The sequence below is a fragment of the Aotus nancymaae genome, unplaced genomic scaffold, assembly GCF_030222135.1.
Source record: "Aotus nancymaae isolate 86718 unplaced genomic scaffold, 86718_ANA_hifiasm-v0.15.2.pri h1tg000015l_1, whole genome shotgun sequence".
Taxonomy (NCBI): Eukaryota; Metazoa; Chordata; class Mammalia; order Primates; family Aotidae; genus Aotus; species Aotus nancymaae.
The window spans coordinates 3,509,202-3,530,258 of record NW_026988427.1 but is presented as its reverse complement, the minus strand read 5'-3'; the positions used below and the strand labels follow the sequence as shown (position 1 = coordinate 3,530,258).

The following is a 21,057-nucleotide window of genomic DNA, read 5'->3' as shown; positions in this document are numbered from 1 at the left end:
TCAAGACCAGCCTAGCCAATACGATGAGATCCTATCTCTACTAAAAATACAAAAATTGGCCAGGCATGGTGGTGTGCGCCTGTAGTCCCAGCTACTTAGGAGGCTGAGGCAGGAGAATTGCTTGAACTTGGGAAATGTAGGTTGCAGTGAACCGAGATCCTGTTCCTGCACTCCAGCCTGGGCAACAGAGTGAGACTCTGTCTTAAAAAGAAAAAAGGAAGTCCAGGCACTAAAAACACTGCTTTAGGGCCAGGTGGAATGGCTCATGTCTGTAATCCTAGCACTTTGGCAGGCCAATGTGGGTGGATCACCTGAGGTCAGGAGTTCGAGACTAGCCTGGCCAACATGACAAAACCCCATCTGTACTAAAAATAGAAAAAATTAGCCGAGTATGGTAGTGGCACCTGTAATCCCAGCACAGCTACTTGGAAGGCTGAGGCAGGAGAATCACTGGAACCCAGGAGGCAGAGGTTACAGTGAACCAAGATCATGCCATTGCACTCCAGTCTGGGCAACAGAGTGAGACACCATCTCAATTAAAAAAAGAAAAAAGAAAACTGCTCTGGAACACTTGTGGTGAGTTGAGCTTAGGAATCTTTTTTTTTTTTTTTTTTTTTGCTTGCTTGTTTAAGGTAGTGGATTCAGTTCTGTAAAAAGATATCCTAATGTAATTTAAATTTCCCCTAAGTTTTATGTAAGCATTAATAATATTAGTAGTACGTTTGAGTTGTATGTCCTTTCACTTCCGTTTTAATGAAATTGTGACATGGATATGAAATGACTTAGAAAAGTGTAGTGATAAGGATCTAGCATTCTGGTTAATATAAAATGAAATAAATAATTGGGTATGGGATTTGATAATCATTGATCAGCTGACAGTGATTGACATTGGTTTATGTTTTTTTTCTTTACAGTGCCATGCTAGCAAGAGAAGCTTAATCATTTTTCAAGGTGTAAACTAAAATGCATTCATTTAGGATTAAGTTCTTATTCATATCTTCTCTTTCTGAAGGTGCACTTACAGAGTGCTACGATGAACTGGGGAACAGATACCAGCTTCCAGTCTATTGCTTGGCACCGCCAATCAACATGATAGAGGAAAAGAGTGACATAGAGACTCTGGATATTCCTGAGCCACCACCCAATTCTGGATATGAATGTCAGCTTCGTTTGCGCCTTTCCACAGGCAAAGACCTCAAACTTGTGGTTCGCAGCACAGACACGGTATTCTACATGAAGAGACGGTTGCATGCAGCAGAGGGAGTGGAACCAGGTAGTCAGCGGTGGTTCTTTTCTGGCAGACCTCTCACCGACAAAATGAAGTTCGAAGAGCTGAAGATCCCAAAGGACTACGTTGTACAGGTGATAGTGAGCCAACCTGTGCAAAACCCAACACCGGTGGAGAACTGACCTGCGCCTGTCGGCTGGCTCCCACATCCCTCTGCTCCCTTTTATTGTTGTCATGTCCTACTCTATGGCGTGAAACTTATTTCACTGCTCTAAATTCCCTATGAATGGATTTAGTTCTGAGGAATTACCAGTGAAAAATTCCATCTGTGATGGAGACCAACAAAAATAATAAAACACAAAGAGCCAGGCTTTGAGACTCGTGTAATTACAATTTCTAATTTGAAAGGCAGTTAAGAAATAGATAACCATTTATTTTAAAACAACAACTATGTAATGGCTGTATTTAAATTACTTGGACTGTAAATGAAACGTTGCATCCATGAAGGACAGCACCAAGCACCTTTTTGAATACATAATTTTTTTAGAAAAATATATCAAATTATGTAATTTCCAGAAACCATAAATAATAGATATAAAACTTAAGCTTTTTTTTTTCTAATGGAAACTGAAAAGAGCAGTATTTGAGGTTGCTTCTCTTCGGTTTTTTTTATTCTTAGCTCGATTAATATTTAGCCATAAATGAGTAGAGACTGGCAAATTGTGCTTTAGCGTTGCTTTCCTCATCCCCACGTGTTGAGCTCCTTATTTACATTCACACTAAATTCTGGTGCCTTCTAGCACATTAGTGGCAGGCACCCTTCTGGAACACTAGGCAATAATTTAGTCAATACAGTCAGGTCTCCGATTTTCAACAGATACTCGGTTGAAAAGTCACTGTCATCTTGCTGCATAAGTATTTTGAAAGGTCTATATAATGAAGCTGTTTTTATGTCCAGGCTTAGAAGGTCACTACTATATTGTACCTTTATTGATCTATCTATCCTGCTTGGAACTTTTCATAGCAAACTATAACCCCCAAATGCATGGTTCCTGGGCCAGGAAACACCAGAATCAAGTAAGCTGTTCCCACTACAAGTTAATAAAGTCATTGGTCTCCTCCACTTTGCAGGGAGGAGTGTAAGGAACACGTATTCTATCTGTGCCTGGGAGAACTGTGCCTATTTTCAATCTTTTAGAGGAAATTTCAACTTAAAATTTGTAAGTGTGAACGGTTTACTGGTGTCACATAAACATTAGCAGTGAGACCAAATAATGGAACATTGCTTTATACCTTAGTGCTTTCCAGTTCTCTGTTACCTCTAGTCATGGTAGATGACAGTTTTCCTCCCTCATCTTTTGTAGCAAAGAGGTAAATTAAGACCCTTTTGGAAGTTAGGATTAGGGGACTGAAAAATCCAGTGAGATAATCTGATTCTTCTATACTATGACTGGAGTAAAGCTGCCAAGAATTAAGTTTAATTTGGAGCCTTTTAAAAGTTGTTTTTATAAGTGAGAAGGGGGCTAACGTGTGACCGCTGTACCCCTGAGAATCCGCGAGATGAAAAAGTACAGACAAGAAGGCACTTAACGCTGTTCTCAGTTGGAAATCCACACCTGTTTGGATGTGAAGTGCATTATTAATTTTAATGACAAAAATGAAAATGCTAATTAGTTTAAATGTAACATTTAAATGGTATTACATTTCCTATAGCCTGATTAAATATATCTGTAATTGTAAGTTATCATGTTTCTGAGAGCTTTAACTACTACCCTGTTTTTATGCAATTACTTTAAAGATTGTGGCTATATCTAATTTAAATTTGCTGATGATTGAATCTAAATTCAAGTGAAGACCACAGCATTAATCCCAAAGGAGAACTTTTTTATGTTTAGAGGTGGAGATATTAGGGTATTTCAGTATATTGCTCCTGTCATCAAAGTTTTTATTCATTTGTGTGCCACATCAAATAGCAGCACTTCTCAAAAGTTTGTCAACTGGAAAAGAAAACGTTTTTAAAACTATTTGTTCTTAAGGAAAATTGGTGATGTCGTCAACATCTATGATGTCGATTGGTAAAAGGTCTTTTTTTGTTGAGGATTTGAGCTCTCTTTAAGTGTATTTTATTTTAAAGGAACATATACTTTGAATAACAATTCTCTGGGCATGTTTAACTAACCTAGGTGGGAAAACCATGGTGCTGTTTAATTGTAAATAGATTGATATAAGATTGGACCAGTACTTGATGTGTATAATTTTAGTATGTAGGGTTTATGTGCTTTTTAAAAAAAAGTTTCAATTTTTCTCTTTGTCTTTGCCTTTATTATTGGTTTTTAATTGTTTATACTCTCTATATAAGGGTAATTGCCTCGTTCTGAGTGAGAAGTGTGAAGGTTTTCCTTTTTTAAAAAAACCTCAGCTAAATAAACAACAGGTTTATTATCACCAAACTTAGGCTGTGCTATGCCAAGTCAAACATGGTCATTTATAAATGTGCTTCATCTGCATTGAAATCTTGGTCTAAAATAGGTTGTTTTTGCTTTTGTTTTTTGTTTTCTTTTTTTAAGAATCATGCTGGCTGGGTGCTGTGACTCATGTCTGTAATTCCAGCACTTTAGGAGGCCAAGATGGGAGGATCCCTTGGTTCAAGAGCCAGCCTGGGCAATGTAGGGGAGACCCTATCTCTACCAAAAATTTAAAAATTGGCCAGGCATGATGGCACACCCCTGAAGTCCCAGCTACTTAGGCTGAGTTTGGAGGATCACTTGAGCTGGGGTGTCAAGGCTGCAGTGAGCCATAATCGTGCCGTTGCCCTCCAACCCGGAAAATTTTATGTAAAGTAGGTGATACTTCATAACTTTATGAAGTAGGTGATACATACCCATGGAAAAAGAATCCAAACATACCAAGGTGAAAAGAGTCTTTCACTCCCGTCGTTCTTCTCCTGTTTCTCCTCCCCAGAGGTAACAACTTTGACCATTTTCTGGGTATCTTTAAACTTGAGCATGCATCAGAATCACCTGGAAGCTTATTAAAACAGATTGTTAGACCCTTCCCTCAGATGTTCTGAGTCATTAGGTCTGGGTGTTGCCCTATCATTTGCATGCTTAAAAGTTCCTGGGTCATGCTGCTTCTGCTGATCTGGGAGGTGCACTCTGAGAACCACTCTTCTAGTGTATATGACTGTATTCACTCCACCTCATTTTTTTCCACAAATATATATACTATTTTTTTTCTAAAATGGTAAATCCCAGAGATGATTCCGCATACATCAATCTAGGTCTGCATATGCGGTTCTAGGTCTTCATAGGTGCAGTGGCCCTCTGTTGTCTGGGCATGCCACAGTTACATCAGTCTCTGTTCTGGTCGGCTTTGCTGTTTCTAGTCTTTTGCTACTGCAAACCATGCTGGGATGAGTTTCCTTTTATATATAGGAAACTTTGTGTCTGTATACATAGATGTAGGAATTGCAATCTATAGATTTATGTGACTTGTCCTCCAAAGTGATTTTACCAATTAATCCTTATACTACAGCAATATGACTGCTTTTATTTCCCTACACCCTGACCACCTTTCTGATCTTTGACAGTCTGATAGGTAAAAACTTTGTCTTCTGGTTTTTGCCCTGTATTTTCCTTATGAGTGAAGTTTAACATTATACTATATTTTAAGGCCTTTTTTTTTCTGTGAATTTTCTGTTTGCCCATATTCCTATTACTTTTTGGTCTTTACTCTCAAGACTTGTACGTACCTGTTCTGTATTAAGGAAATTAGTTCTTTTCTATCATGTGTTGTCATTTCTTTTGTTTTTGTGGAATTTACCATGTGCGAATTTTAAGTTTTTCATGGTCAGATCTGTCAATCTCTTACTCTACGGCTTCTGGGTTTTCTTCTTAACCTCAAAAGGTCTTCCCCAATCTGAGATCACAAAAATGTTTCTCTTATGTGTTTCCTTTTTGGTTTCATTGTTATGTGGAGTTTATTTTGCTGAAAGAAGTAGGGTAGCACTTCAGATTTATTTTTCTGAATAGCTACCCCACTTTTCCTAACATTACTTATTGAATGACATATCTTTTCCTCATTAATGTGAAAAAAAAATCCTTATTTTATGACAAGTTTTTAAGACACTATAGTTTTTTTAATACTTATTAATTGGACAAATTAGCAGATATGCATTGTGTCTACCTCCAACTCTCCAATACTGTGATTGAGTGTTTTCACTTACGGAGAGGAAAGAATGAAGCTGATAATCTCCCTTGCTATAGCCAATCTTCTGTGATTTCTGTTTGGGTCTCTTGCGATGCGTCTGATCCTTCTGGTTCTATAGGCTGCTCAGGTGGGTGGGTAACAGTCCTACTCAGCAGATGTCAGCACAGTTCATTTGGCTTTTTCTAATCGTTGTCTTTGGCATGAGGCTTAAGATGATGGTACGACATGAACTCTAAGGACTGGTGGAAGATACTGGGTTGGTGCAAAGGTAATTGGAGTTTTTGCCATTGCCATTAAAAGCAGCTTAATAAATGATCTCACTTTATTTATAGTTAGCTTCCTCCAAATGTCTTCCTTCTTTGTAGTGGATATAGATTGTGGAGAAGCCAGTCTGGGCCTAGGCTGAAACTGTAGCCTGGTAAGTACTCCCTCCTGTCAGGCCTGCATTCCTCTACCTCTGCAGGTGCTGCTCTCTCCCCAGGGCTCAGGCCACCTGAAAACACTTGGTTGACCAAAAGTTTTAATGCAACTATGAATAGTAATAATACAGAGTGTTGGTACCATTCAAAAACATGCCTAAATGTACACTGTCTAGTAAACTCTACCCTTAAAAGCATAATCCGATGGGTTAATTCACTGTGGAAATAGTGAAACTTAAGCTGAAGCATCTACACACATACCTACAAACACATTTAAAATTTTTTGTCATAAATTGTAATTGTGAAAAAAGTCCTAAAGTGGACATTAGTAGATTGATTTATAAATTGTACTACTAAGTCCCAAAAGAATATCACTTAAGTGATGCATCTGAATTTTTGTTTTGACACTAAGTTTCAGTGTGGGCCCTTCAGAGAGATGCTCAGTTTCCTGATACCACACTAGAAGCATCCAGTTTAGGAAGATGCTCTTAAAAGGAAGAACGTTTTAAAAATCTGATAGTTGGGCCAGGCACCGTGGCTCACGCCTGTAGTCCCAGCACTTTGGGAGGCCGAGGTGGGCAGATCACCTGAGGTCAGGAGTTCAAGACTAGTATGGCCAACATAGGAAAACCGCATCTCTACTAAAAATACAAAAATTAGCTAGATGTAGTGGAGGGCACCTATAATCCCAGCTACTCGGGAGGCTGAGGCGGGAGGAATGGCTTGAACTGGGAGGTAGAGGTGCAGTGAGCTGAGATCACGCCACTGCACTCCAGCCTGGGCAACAAGAGCAAAACTCCATCTCAAAAAAAAAGAAAAATCTGGCCAGGCACAGTGGCTTACGCCTGTAATCCCAGCACTTTCTTGGAGGATGCATCACCTGAGGTCAGGAGTTCGAGACCAACCTGGCTAACGTTGTGAAACCCCATCTCTACTAAAAATGCCAAAATTTATCTGGTCATTGTGGCAGGTGCCTGTAATCCCAGCTACTCAAGAAGAAGCTGAGACAGGAGAATCGCTTGAACCCGAGAGGCAGAGGTTGCAGTGAGCCGAGATCGCACCGTTGCACTCCAGCCTGGGTGACAAGTGAAACTCCATCTCAAAAAAAAAAAAAAAAAAAATCTGATAGTTGGTTATTTAGCCACCCTAATGGTTTCCAGAGTGGAGGGGAAAACTTTTATAAAATGCTCATTCCTGAAACTTTAGTCATCTGATGGGGTTTTAAATTAGCCTAAATCAGTACCTAAATGTACCTATTATCTTTGGCCATCTTTCCTCCCTGCCCCTATTCAGAAACAATAAAGGGTATAGTATTTTCATTGCTTTAGAGACCATGTCTGAAAAAAATTTGTATCCATGGTTACGCTTTTGTTTTGTTCTGTCTTTAATAGAGACAGGGTCTCACCATGTTGCCCAGGCTAGCCTTGAACTCCTGAGCTCAAGTGATCCACCCACCTTAGCCTCCCAAAGTGGTGGGATTACAGGTGTGAGCCACTACATCCGGCCATGGTTACCCTTTATATATTTCAGGACCCCTCTGGAAGACAGGAGAGAGGTCTTGAGACTTCGCTGTAATTTCTTCCCCCAGAACCACCCCTAGATCCCGAGGCTGTCTGGTGGCAAAAACCATCGAGGCTGCCACAAGAGGCAGAAACTTATATGCAAGATGAGCCTAGTGGTGCACTTCGGAGCTATGGCTAATCTCTAGCTGCCATTTTCTGACCAGATAGTGCTCATCTTTCAGTCCAGTGGGTAGGTGTAGTAGTGTCCATACTTGCTTGCCAGAGGGCGTTTCTCCTTGGAGAGTAATTGCAAACTCTTCACCAAATCAAAGGAAAGGAAGAGCACTGTTGTGAGATGCCTTGCATCTTTTCGTTTTACACAATTCCATGAGATAGATACCATGATCCCTAGGTCAAAGGTCAAGTATGTCGAGTTGGATTTGTTTTTCTGGTACCATTGTGGGGAAGAGAAGTTTTGGCTGCTAAATACATTAGCCACACTTAGAAGCATGAAATCAAAATCCCATCTCTATTAAATATAGAGATAGCAATTATTAGCTGTTATTTACAAGTTTAACTTATGAATGACAGTCTTAGATAAACAGTATTCTTTTTTTTTTAAAGATGGGGTTTACCATGATGGCCAGGCTGGTCTTGAACTCCTGACTTCAGGTGATCCACCCACCTCGGCCTCCCAAAGTGCTAAGATTACAGGTGTGAGCCACCTCGCCCGGGCTGATAAGCAGTATTCTTGTCTTGCACATTGACAAAGTGTAATTAAATTTTATTTTTGATATTACTCTGGAACTCATGAAATTTCTTCAGGCCAGTTATGTAATGTATCCTTAAGAAATCCTTGGTTTCTAGCTGTATTTCTTTTTCTTTTTCTTTTTTGAGCATATTTAATTTCTTTCCTGAGAAATTTATGATAGAGGGAGACATGGTGATTAATAATATTACACAAAATAGATTTCTGAGCCAATGAAATCCCAGCTTAAAACTTGAAGAGAATCTACTGAAACTACAATGAGCTACTCAGATACTGGCTCTAAGCACAGGCACCTAATTGACCTTGAATTTGAATCCCGGTCCTCCCTCTTGTGAGCTATATGTTCTTGAGTAAGTGAGTAAGGCTCTTTTTTTTTTTTTTTTGAGACAGAGTCTCACTCTGTCACCCAGGCTGGATGCAGTGGCGCAATCTGTCACCCAGGCTGGATGCAGTGGCGCAATCTCGGCTCACTGCAACAACCTTCGCCTCCCAAGTTCAAGCGATTCTCCTGACTCAGCCTCCTGAGTAGCTGGTATTAGAGGCGTGCACCACTACGCCTGGCTAATTTCTTTTTTTGCATTTTTGGTAGAGATGGGTTTCACTATGTTGGTCAGGCTGGTCTCGAAACACCTGACCTTGTGATCCACCCACCTCGGCCTCCCAAAGTGCTGGGATTACAGGCATGAGCCACCACACCTGGCTTGAGTAAGGTTCTTAATTTTTCTTGGTCTCAATTTTCTCATTTGTACATTTAGGAGAGTAACACCTAATTCATAGGGCCATAAGGATAAAGTCATACATCTGAAGAACTACCTAACCTGGCCAGGCGTGGTGGCTCACCCCTGTAATCCCATCACTTTGAGAGGCCAAGGCGGGAGGATCGCCTGAGGTTGGGAGTTCAAGACTAGCCTGACCAACATGGAGAAACCCTGTCTCTACTAAGAATACAAAATTAGCCAGGCGAGGTGGCGCAAGCCTGTAATCCCAGCTACTCAGGAGGCTGAGGCAGGATAATCACTTGAACGTGGGAGGCAGAGGTTGCAGTGAGCCAAGATCATGCCATTTCACTCCAGCCTGGGCAACAAGAGCAAAACTCGATCTCAAAAAAAAAAAAAAAAAAAACTACCTAACCCATAGCAAGCACATAATATATGGCAGCTGTCATCAGTAACATTACAGTACAATTGGGTAGAAAGGATTCGTAAGTCCCATGTCAAAAAAATCTTTAAATTATTCAACGCATAAAAAAATTAAAATTATGCAAGGGCATGTGATAATTATTTTACCCAGCTGGGCTTGGTGGCTCACGTCTGTAATCCCAGCACTTTAGGAGGCCAACGTGGGTAGATCACGAGGTCAGGAGTTTGAGACCAGCCTGGTCAATATGGTGAAACCCTGTCTCTACTAAAAATACAAAAATTAGCCCAGCATGGTGGCACATGCCTATAGTCCCAACTATCAGGTGGCTGAGGCAGGGAGGATCGCTTGAACCTGGGAGGCAGAGGTTGCAGTGAGCCGAGATTGTGCCACTGCATTCCAGCCTTGGTGACAGAGTGAGACTCGGTCTCAAACAATAATAATTATTATTATTTTACCCTAGTAGATTTGGTACACTTGTTTAAGTGCCTAACTCAGAATAATTCAGGTTCTAGGAAGAACATAGCCTCCATATCCTTAAATGACAATTCCTGTGGTTGGAGCACTTCACCATTGGCTAGTTTGAAATCTCTGGCACATAGGTGGCCTTAGCCTAAGAAGCAGGAGACTAGAAAGGACACTGAGACCTCTGAGCCGGGCACGGTGGCTCATGCCTGTAATCCCAGCACTTTGGAAGGCTGAGGCGGGTGGATCACCTGAAATCGGGAGTTCAAGACCAGACTGACCGACGTGGAGAAACCCTGTCTCTACTAAAAATACAAAATTAGCTGGGCGTGGTGGCACATGGCTATAACCCCAGCTACTCGGGAGGCTGAGGCGAGAGAATCGCTTGAACCTGGGAGGCGGAGGTTGTGGTGAGCTGAGATCGCGCCATTGCAGTCCAGCCTTGGTAAAAAGAGCAAAAACTCCATCTCAAAAAAGAAAAGGATTCTGAGACTTTTGGATCACTAGTGACCAGTATCAGGAAAACTGTACCTTCTTTCAATTGCCTGACTCCAGTATGTCATGTTAGCAATTAGTAGGGTACAGAGGAAGCTATTGGTAAGGGTTGATCTGAAAAGCAGCAGCAGAATTGGGACATGTCAACAAAAAGAAAGTGGTTATTCCATATTACATTATTGTAAGTTCTGTGTAAGGTCAAGAGGTTATTAAAATGCAGAACCTGGCTGGATACAGTGCTCACACCTGTAATCCCAGCACTTTGGGAGGCTGAGGTGGGTGGATAACGAGGTCAGGAGTTTGAGACCAGCCTGGGCAACATGATGAAACCCTGTCTTAACTAAAAATTCAAAAAATTAGCTGGGCATGGGGGTAATCCCAGCTACTCAGGAGGCTGAGACATGAGGATCACTTGAACCCAGGAGGCAGAGGTTGCAGTGAGTCCAGACCACACTACGGCACTACAGCCTGGGCGATAGAGCGAGACTCTCAAAAAAAAAAAAGCCATAAAGATACCTACTTTGATGCTCTGAATTTATTTTTAGACATGTTAACAGTCTTCAGCAATGTTCATGTTCTCTACTTTCAGATCCCATTTTTTCCCAAGAGACTCTTTCAGCTTGCATTTACTTGATGCGACATTTTCTTTATGAGCAGAGACTTCTCTCTCTCTCTGCATTCTCCTCTGTTTTTTTCTGCCTCTTCTGTAATTTGTTAATGCGGACGATTGTATACAGCTTAAATTCCTGGTAATTAAGACGCTTTTGTTAGGGGGGAAGAAAGAAAAGTTATTTCAGGAAACACTTGATAGTTTGTTTCAGATGATAGCAGGATTGTACTCATTTCTGTTTTAAAAACTTGGAAAATTAAAGACACTCAGTAATTAGGACATAATTATAGTCTGATTGTAGTCCAGTACCCAGGAATAGAGAGTCTATTGTAGATGCTAAAGAAACAAGGATCATTTTTTTCTTTTTTGAGACAGAGTTTCGCTCTTGTTACCCAGGCTGGAGTGCAATGGCACGATCTCGGCTCACCGCAACCTCCGCCTCCTGGGTTCAGGCAATTCTCCTGCCTCAGCCTTCTGAGTAGCTGGGATTACAGGCACGCACCACCGTGCCCAGCTAATTTTTTGTATTTTTAGTAGAGACGGGGTTTCACCATGTTGACCAGGATGGTCTCGATCTCTTGACCTCGTGATCCACCCGCCTCGGCCTCCCAAAGTGCTGGGATTACAGGCGTGAGCCACCGTGCCCGGCTTTTTTTTTTTTTTTTTGAGACAAGGTCTCACTCAGTCACCCAGGCTGGAGTGCAGTGGCGCGATCTCAGCTCACTGCAACCTCTGCCTCCCAGGTTCAAGTGATTCTCCCGTCTTAGCCTCCCGAATAACTGGAATTGCAAGCGTGTGCCACCAATCCTGGCTAATTCCTGTATTTTTAGTAGAGACAAGGTTTCACCATGTTGGCCAGGCTGATCGAGAACTCCTGGCCTCAAGTGATCTGCCCACCTCAGCCTCCCAAAGTGCTGGGATTACAGTCATGAGCCATGATTCCTGGCACTTTCTTCCATTAGTTTGGTGCAAAAGTAATTGAGGCTTTTGCCATTATTTTCAATTTGCACCAACCATTACCATGTCAAGTCCAGAGGCTTCAGGTTGGCATCTAAAGTTGTTCACAGTGTGATCATCATTTTCAACCTTAGTTGCCACTTGCTTCCCTAATGTGGATTTCCTCTTTAGATAGGCAGAATTCACGTCTTCACCATAGCTTTCTCTTAGGAATTTTTTTTTTTGAGACAGGGTCTCAGTATGTTGCCCAGGCTGGCCTGGAACTCCTCGGCTCAAGCCATCCTCCTGCCTCAGCCTCCCGAGGAGCTGAGAGTTACAAGCATGAGTCTGGGATTACAGGCATGAGCCCCCCGCCTGTCCATGATATAGCACTTAGTTAGTCTCCAAGGGCACATAAGTCTCTTAAGACTTTTTCTGATCTTACTGCCATGCAGTATGCTTATTTGAGTAGGTTTTTCCCACCCTCGTCCTCACTCATCTCTCCTATATGTAGTGGGACATTTTTCTCTGCTTATGGAAAGAGACTGGCCACACAGATGCCACATTTTGGATCTGTACATACATGGTCACCTGTAATGTCAAAGTCACGGAAGAGATCTTTGAGTTCCTGTTTTTGAATATTGAAGAGAAATCTGTACATTTCGAAGTTTTTTGGACCAATTCTCAGATCCCCTTTCAGGTCAAGCAGGTCAAAGACAGTCCGGGAATGACGATACATAAACTGTTCTTCCAAATGGTTCTATTACGAGAGAAATAGGTAAGATGAGCAACAGTGTTGTCAATGCTGCTTTCTAAACTTGTTTCATCAAGATATATCTTCACCAGCCCCTTCCCGAGAGAGCTAAAAGCAAAAGATAAAATCAGAAGCTCAGAGCTGCAAGCGTTCTATCGTCAATGCAGCAAGTCCCACTTCAGCATCTGCATTCAAAAAGAACTTGAAATCTGCCACATGTAGTAATCAATTCTGCTAGACAGAACTCTAGTTACTATAATGCATTTCCTTACATTCAGTGAAAGTCTTGTGAAACATCATGGCATGGGTGATAAAATGATGACCTTCTTTGCTCAAAAAAATGGGAACTGAGGCCGGGTGCAGTGGCTCACGCCTATAATCCAGCACTTTGGGAAGCCAAGGCGGGCAGATCACTTGAGGTAAGGAGTTTGAGACCAACCTGGACAACATGGTGAACCCCCGTCGCTATTAAAAATACAAAAATTAGCCGGGTGTGGCGGCATGCACCTGGAGTCCCGGCTACTCGGGAAGCTGAGGCATGAGAATCGCTTGAACCTGGATGGGGGAGGTTGCAGTGAGCTGAGATCATGCCACGGCACTCCAGCCTGGGTGACAGAGGGAGACTCAGTCTCAAAAAAAAAAAATTGAACTGGGTAAATACACACCGGAAGTGTATATACGGTAAGAAAAGGTTCCACCTTCAGAAAATTCCCTGAGAAAAAGATCATTGAAGGAGCGAGGCATTTGAGCTCATTGGTGATTCCCTGAAAATCGCCAGCTAGAACGAGTGAAGAAAGGAATGCCGAGAAGGGATACGATGGCCAAATCTGTCCTCTATGAGGAGTGGGAGGGCGGGAGGGCGGCCAAGAGGCTGGGGCTACAGCAGGGAGAGGCTGCTGAAAAATGAACCATTCAGGAACTAAAGCTCATCGTTCTCCCCACCACCCTTTTTTATTCTTTTTTTTTTTTTTTGAGACAGAGTCTCTATCACCCAGGCTAGAGTACAATGGCGCAATCTCGGCTTACTGCAACCTCCACCTCCCGGGTTCAAACGATTCTCCTGCCTCAGCCTCCCAAGTAGCTGGGATTACAGGCGCGCGCCACCATGCCCAGCTAATTTTTGTATTTTTAGTAGAGACGGTTTCACCATGTTAGCCAGGATGGTCTCGACCTCCTGAGCTTGTGATCCACCCGCCTCAGCCTCCCAAAGTGCTGGGATTACAGGCGTGAGCCACCGTGCCCGGCCTGCACCACCCGTTTTTAATTCCTCTTTTTAGTGAAAGGAAGAAAACCTCTGATGCATTCCTAATTCAGTGCTCCTTTTAGCAAGAGGGTGGCAGCAGCCGTGCTAATACTTGCCTGGTGAGCCAGCAGTATACACACCAGCACGTAGAACTGCTCAAAGCCAATCTCACCCACAGCACTCCAGTCCAGCATGTCAAACACAAGGTTGATCTGTCTCTTTTTCAGGTCAGTCACATGATGAAGGAAGTGATAGAACAGCACATCTGTTAAGGGGGGCAGGTGAGAAGATGTGTTAGTTGGAAACAGTTCCAAAATGCTAAACAGCTAGGAGCTACATAAACGCTAGTGATGTTGGAAACTTGTTGATCTAGGAAGAATGATGATAACATTTTGTTTCTGGCTTTGCCACTGTGCTTTCTACAATTCCTCAAACCTTCATTGCCCTTGAGCTTGTGGAATAGCACTGGACCTGGAGTTGTGGAGAATGAGATCATGGACAGGGCTTGGCTCCTACCTCCAGCTCACACAAGTCCATTAGTCTATACCAGCATTTCTCAAACTGTAATGGGATACCAATCACTTGGGGATCTTGTAAAACTACAGATTCTGAGTCAAGAAATCTGGCATGAAACCTGAGATTCCCCATTTCGCCAAGCTCCTAGGTGACGTAGCTGCGGCTGGTGTGAGTACCATGTATTGAGCGGCAAAGGTGTGCCTCAAATAGTAAGCAGCAGAGCTGGGGTTCAAGTGTGAATTTGCTTGACCGTGGTGTTTTTTCCATGGTGAAACTCTGTCTTTTGTGCATTAGTTAATGCATATTTAATCATATACATTCAGAAGAAAAAATACTGAAAAACTCTTTAAAGAACCGGGACATGCCGGGCATGGTGGCTCACACCTGTAATCCCAGCACTATGGGAGGCTGAGGTGGTTGGATCATTTGAGGTGAGGAGTTTGAGACCAGCCTGGCCAACATAGTGAAACCATGTCTCTACTAAAAATACATAAATTAGCTGGGCATGGTGGCGCGCGCCTGTAGTCCCAGCTACTTGGGAGGCTGAGGCAGGAGAATCGCTTGAACCACGGAGGCAGAGTTTGCAGTAAGCCGAGATCGCGCCACTGTACTCCAGCCTGGTGACAGAGTGAGACTCCTCAGAAAAAAAAAAAAAAAAAAAAAAGAACTGGGAAGATTTTTTGTTGTTGTTTTTTGTTTTTTTCATTTTCAAGATCTTTTTGCTTACCAAGTACAGAGAAGTTTTTTGCCTGCCATTCTACTCATTAATCATAAATAAAAGGTGAAAAAAATAAGCATGGCAATACACTTACACAGTGCTGTGTGGCTGTCTACAGTTGTATGCACAAATCACAGTAACAAGGGATTTTTATCTTTATCTACATATGTTTCCCTTTGCCCACTGATTACAGAAACTATCTCCTGCATAAGAAATGGCTCCACTGAATACGTAAAACCTATGTGTGTAATATGGAGTCCCAGCTGAAGCCAGCTAAAAGCACAGCAAGTCCGTAGCCACAGTGTCATGATTTGGGGGCTTCTGACATCCCCTTAATGTTCCTTCTCTACACCTCCCTGGATGTGAGCACCTGGAAACAACACACCATATATATACACAGTGATATTTGCGTAATTGCTCCTTGAGAAATGTTTCCATGTGTAACTTAGTAGGCACTTAATAAAGACTGTTTTGAGGCTGGGTGCTGTGGCTCACACCTGTAATTCCAGCACTTTGGGAGCCCAAGGCAGGCAGATCACTTGAGGTCAGGAGTTCAAGACCAGCCTGGCCAACATAGTGAAACCCTGTCTCTACTAAAAATTCAAAAATTAGCCAGTGTGGTGGTGCACAGCTGTAGTCCCAGTGTTTGTTATTATTGTAATTATTCTTGGGAGCTGAGCCCCACTCAGGCATTAACTCTGGAGACCCCTCAGTAAGGCTTCTTATCTGTCAAGTGGGAAGAGTTTGAATCTGATGAGCTACGGGATCCCTTCTACTTATTAATACTTGTGAATGACCAAAAAAAAAAAAAAAAATGCTGGGTGTGGTGGCTCATGCCTGTAATCCCAACACTTTGGGAGACCGAGGAGGGTAGATCACCTGAGGTCAGGAGTTCGAGACCAGCCTGGCCAACATGGTGAAACCTCGTCTCTACTAAAAACACAAAAGTTAGCCTGGCTTGGTGGCGGGAGCCTATAATCCCAGCTACTCGGGAGGCTGAGGCAGGAGAATCGCTTGAACCCAGGAGGTGGAGGTTGCATGAGCCAAGAAGCTGCCACTGCACTCCAGCCCGGGCGACAGAGTGAGATTCCGTCTCAAAAAAAAAAAAAAGAAAACAAAAAAAAAGCTGCAGATCTCATCTGTGCTTGTTGAGTTCACGAACAAATAGAATTCCAATTAAAGCACTTTAGGTTCTTTTCAGGACTGGATAGAAATAAGAAATCCTATCTATTCACTTGTTCTGACCTCTGAGAGAGAAATGCTATTTGTGAGTAAGGGGTTTCTCCGTTGTGATTTTAAGGAGTTCGTTCAATCTTTAAAAACAAACAATAAAAAGCAGACATCTTTTTTTTCTCTTTAATAGGGATTTACGTACAGCGCGTTGCCAAATCTTCGCAATAACCCTGCCCTAGATAAAGCAGCTGCAGGGGACCTGGCTGTAAATAAAAGGTTAAGATGGAAACACAGGGCTCTCTGCCTGCAAAGCCGACACCGAGTCTCGCTGGGATGCTTGAGGAGAGGAGTCTCAGCTCCCTGGTAACCAGTTCGCTGCCTGGTGATGCAATACCCAGGAGATAACGCCATGCTCATGTCTTCTGGTCACAGAGGGACTGGAAGGGTGAAGGCACAGCCTTAATGTTTGCCTTCCTGTGGGGGAATGACTTAAGGTCTTGGAGATTTGGGTGAGCCAGAGTCTGCTGTTTCAAAACAGTCATTTATTTATTTATTTAAGAAAGATGGAGTCTCGCTCTGTCACCAAGGCTGGAGTGCAGTGGTGCTATCTTGGCTCACTGCAACCTCCGCCTCCCAGATTCAAGCAATTCTCCTGCCTCAGTCTCCCGAGTAGCTGGGATTACAGGCGCCCACCACCATGCCAGGCTAACTTTTATATTTTTAGTAGAGACAAGGTTTCACCATATTGGCCAGGCTGGTCTCCAACTCCTGACCTCAGATGATCTACCCATCTTGGCCTCCCAAAGTGCTAGGATTACAGGCGTGAGCCACCGTGCCGAGACTTTTTTTTTTTTTTTTTTGTCATTCACAAGTACCAATAAGTAGAAGGTAGAAGGGATCCTGCAGCTCATCAGATTGAAACTTCCCGCTTGACAGATTAGAAGTCTTGCTGAGGGGTCTCCAGGGTTAATGCCTGAGTGGGGCTCAGCTCCCAAGAATAACAATTACAATAATAACCAACACTTATTAAGTCCTTACAATGTGTCAGACACTGTGCTAAGCATTTGCCATACATTATCTCATTATCTTTTTTTTTTTCCAACTATGAGATGGACTCCATTATGAGAAGCCTCACCTCTAGATGAGGAAAATGAGACTTGGAGAGGGTGATGATGCGGTATCCACATCACCAAAGAATAATGGGTGTGGAGCCAGGATTCCACCACAGAGCCTGCAATTTTCTCCTCCCCACTGAACCGTCCCAGTGTCAATTCTCAGTTGGCAATTTCTCTCTGTACTTCAACTAGAAGATAAAGATTTACTAACAGGCCGGGCACAGTGGCTCAGACCCATAATCCCAGCACTTTGGGAGGCTGAGGTGCGTGGATCACCTGAAGTCAGGCGTTCGAGACCAGACTGGCCAATATGGTGAAACCCTGTCTCTACTAAAAATACAAAAAATTATCTGGGCGTGGTGTGAGCTACCTGTAACCTCAGCTACTCGGGAGGCTGAGGCAGGAGAATCGCTTGAACCCAGGAGGCAGAGGTTTCAAGGAGCCGAGATTGTACCACTGCACTTCAGCTTGGGTGACGGAGCGAGACTCCGTCTCAAAAAAAAAAAAAAAATTTACTAACAAAACAGTTTCTGGCTCTGCAAGTTTTCCCGCACATTAGCTAAAAATCAGGCAAGGACCCAGAGGAGACATGTCTGGAAGTACTGACCATTCAAGGTGTTCTTGCCGTGAACATCCAGAAGATGAAAATATTCCACCAAAGCCTTCACATTTCTCACGGAGAGTAAGCAGTATGATTTGTCCAGATACAGGTACCACAGAAGCGATCCTTGCTTCAGTCTCATCTTAGTATTCTGTAAACTGAAGGCTCTGGCAACCAGAAATAGAATACAGAATCCTGCCTCAGAAGTAGAATGTTGGACAGTGTCTGAAACCTGGCAGCAGTAACGGTAAACATGTGAGAGGAAACAGTCAAAAAGTAAAATTGCGGCTTAATTTTTCCAGCTATGCTATAGATATCTGTTGTCTGAAATCTCTTGCTAATGTGATTATCCTTATGTCACTAAAATACAATCATTTCTAAGATCCACACAGAAATGAATGAGAGAATGTGCTACATAGGAAAACTGCTACAAAGCCCAAGTGGTTTTCGGAGCATTTATAGCCTAAATCATTTATTAAAAACAAGAAAAATTGAAAAACACACAGAAAAGTACTAAAAGAACCTAGAATAAGTACAATAAAATAATGTCAAAGAGAAGGAATCTCCCTTCCCCTCCCCTCCCCTCCCCTCCCCTCCCCTCCCCTCCTCTCTTTTTCCTTTCTTTTTGAGACAAGGTCTTGCTCTGTCACCCAGGCTGGAGTGCAGTGGGGCGATCGCTCCTCATTGCAGCCTCCACCTCCCGGCCTCAGCAATCCTCCCACCTCAAGCCCCCAAGTAGCTGGAACCACAGGCGCATGCCACCAAACCAGGCTAATATGTGCACTCTTGGTAGAGATGGGGTTTCTCCATGTTGCCCAAGCTGGTCTTGAACTCCTGGGCTCAAGCAATCCACCCTCTTTGGCCTGCTGGGTTGACAGGCGTGAGCCACCATGCCTGGTCTTCACATTTTTAAAGAGCAAAAATAATCAAGTAAAATTGGTTTTAATAACATTTTATCTCATCTGACACGATGATTGTCAAAGAAATTTTAAAAAAAGAATAACATTTAATCTAACCCAATATATCCAAAATACCATTTCAATTTGTAATCAACGTTTTTTTAAAAATTAAAATCCAGTGTGTATTTTAGATAGATCACATCTCAATTTGGACTAGTTACATTTCAAGTGCTTAACAGTCTTGTATGCCTAGTGGCTATCACACTGGACAGCACAGATACATAGAATAGGGCTAGACACAGTGGCTCACACCTGTAATCCTAGCACTTTGGGAGGCTGAGATGGGTGGATCACTTGAGGTCAGGAGATTGAGACCAGCCTGATCAATATGGTGAAACCCTCATCTCTACTGAAAATACAAAAATTAGCCGGGCACAGTCATGGGTACCTGTAATCCCAGCTACTCAGGAGGCTGAGGCAGGAGAATTGCTTGAGCCTGGGAGGCAGAGGTTGCAGTGAACTGAGATTGCACCACTGCACTCCAGCCTGGGTGACAGAGCGAGACTCCATCTAAAAAAAAAAAAAAAAGTAGAAGCTGGGCGCAGTGGCTCACGCCTGTAATCCTAGCACTTTGGGAGGCTGAAACAGGTGGATCACAAGGTCAGGAGTTCAAGACCAGCCAGACCAACATGGTGAAACCCTGTCTCTACTAAAAATACAAAAATTAGCTGGGCGTGGTGGTGTGCACCTATAATCCCAGCTACTTAGAAGAATGAGGCAGGAGAATCGCTTGAACCCAGGAGGTGGAGGTTGCAGTGAGTCGAGGTCATGCACACCACTGCACTCCAGCTTGGGTGACAGAGTGAGACTCCGTCTCAAACAAAACAAAACAAAACAGATACATAGAATAATTTTTCTAGGAAAACTGACTTATAAAGGAGTTTAAAACCGTAATCAACCAATAACCATAAGAGTAACTAAAAATCAGTAATGGGGCCAGGCACGGAGGCTCACGCCTGTAATCCCAGCACTTTGAGAGGCTGAAGCAGGTGGATCACCTGAGGTGAGGAGTTCCAGATCAGCCTGGCCAACATGGTGAAAACCCGTCTCTACTAAAAATACAAAAATTAGCCGGGTATGGTGGCACATGCCTGTAATCAATCCCAGCTACTTGGGAGACTGAGGCAGGAGGATCGCTTGAACTGGGAGGCAGAGGTTGCAGTGAGCTGAGATTGCACCACTGCACTCCAGCCTGGGTGACAGAGTGAGACCCTATCTCAAAAAATAAAATAAAATAAAATAGGCTGAGCACAGTGTCTCATGTCTGTAATCCCAGCACTTTGGGAGGCCAAGGCATGTGGATCACCTGGGGTCAGGAGTACGAGACCAGCCTGGCCAACATGGTAAAACCCCATCTTTACTAAAATTAAAAATTAGCCGGGTGTGGTGGCGTGTGCCTGTAGTCCTGGCTACTCAGGAAACCCAGGTAGGAGAATTGCTTGAGCCTGGGAGGCAGAGGTTGCAGTGAGCCGAGATCACGCCACCCCACTCCAGCCTGGGTGGACAGATCGAGACTTTGTCTCCACAAAAGTAAATCATCGATAAATTAATTAATTAAAATAAAAAACCTGCCTGGGTGCAGTGGCTCATGCCTGTAATCCCAGCACTTTGGGAGGCACAGGCGGGTGGATCACAAGGTCAGAAGTTCAAGACCAGCCTGGCCAAATTAAAAAAATTGACTGGGCATGGTGGCACATGCCTGTACTCCCAGCTACCCGGGAGGCTGAGGCAGGAGAATAGCTTGAACTGGGACCCAGGAGGTGGAGGTTGCAGTGAGCTGAGATCACGCCACTGCAGTCCACCCTGGGCTACAGAGCGAGAGTCCATCTCGGAAAAACAAAACAAAACAAAAAACCCTAAAGGCTGTGTGTGGTGGCTCACACCTGTAATCCCAACACTTTGGGAGGCTGAGGCAGGAGGATCACCTCAGGTCAGGAGTTCAAGACCAGCTTGGCCAACATTGTGAAACCTGGTCTCTACTAAAAATACAAAAATTAGGTCAGGCGCGGCGGCTCATGCCTGTAATCTCAGCACTTTGGGAGGCCGAGGCAGGTGCATCACGAGGTAAGGAGTTTAAAACCAGCCTGGCCGACATGGTGAAACCCAATCTCTACCAAAAATTCAAAACTTAGCCAGATGTGGTGGTATGCGCCTGTAGTCCCAGGTACTCGGGAGGCTGAGGCAGAAGAATTGCTTGAACCTGGGAGG

The 21,057-nt window shown here is 43.3% G+C and overlaps 2 protein-coding genes across 4 annotated transcripts in view; one reads left to right on the top strand and one right to left on the bottom strand.

Annotated features, from left to right (window-relative positions):
* UBTD2 (ubiquitin domain containing 2) overlaps nt 1-3,532 on the top strand; it is an 80,670-nt gene extending 77,138 nt beyond the window's left edge. For all 3 annotated transcript variants that reach the window (XM_012461139.3, XM_064376558.1, XM_012461140.3), the window contains exon 3: nt 1,013-3,532. In XM_012461139.3, coding sequence (XP_012316562.1) covers nt 1,013-1,410 — 398 coding nt within the window. In that variant the 3' untranslated portion in view covers nt 1,411-3,532. The remainder of the gene's footprint in view (nt 1-1,012) is intronic.
* A 7,208-nt stretch (nt 3,533-10,740) lies between these two features.
* Nucleotides 10,741-18,033, bottom strand: EFCAB9 (EF-hand calcium binding domain 9). The gene is made up of 4 exons (XM_012461138.2): nt 17,897-18,033; nt 13,884-14,032; nt 12,354-12,530; nt 10,741-10,985 (listed from the first exon to the last, which is right to left on the bottom strand). The coding sequence occupies exons 1-4, from the start codon at nt 18,030-18,032 to the stop codon at nt 10,872-10,874; spliced, it is 576 nt and encodes a 191-aa protein (XP_012316561.1). The 5' UTR covers nt 18,033; the 3' UTR covers nt 10,741-10,871.
* Nucleotides 18,034-21,057: the final 3,024 nt, after the last annotated feature.

What these genes read in the sequence shown, in the direction of transcription:
- EFCAB9 (XM_012461138.2), bottom strand. Translation starts at nt 18,032, where the DNA reads ATGAGACTGAAGCAAGGATCGCTTCTGTGGTACCTGTATCTGGACAAA. An exon ending in GTATACTGCTGGCTCACCAG is followed by an intron (nt 12,531 to 13,883) that starts GCAAGTATTAGC and finishes CTCTCGTAATAG; the next exon opens with AACCATTTGGAAGAACAGTT. An exon ending in TTGACATTACAGGTGACCAT is followed by an intron (nt 10,986 to 12,353) that starts GTATGTACAGAT and finishes CCCTAACAAAAG; the next exon opens with CGTCTTAATTACCAGGAATT.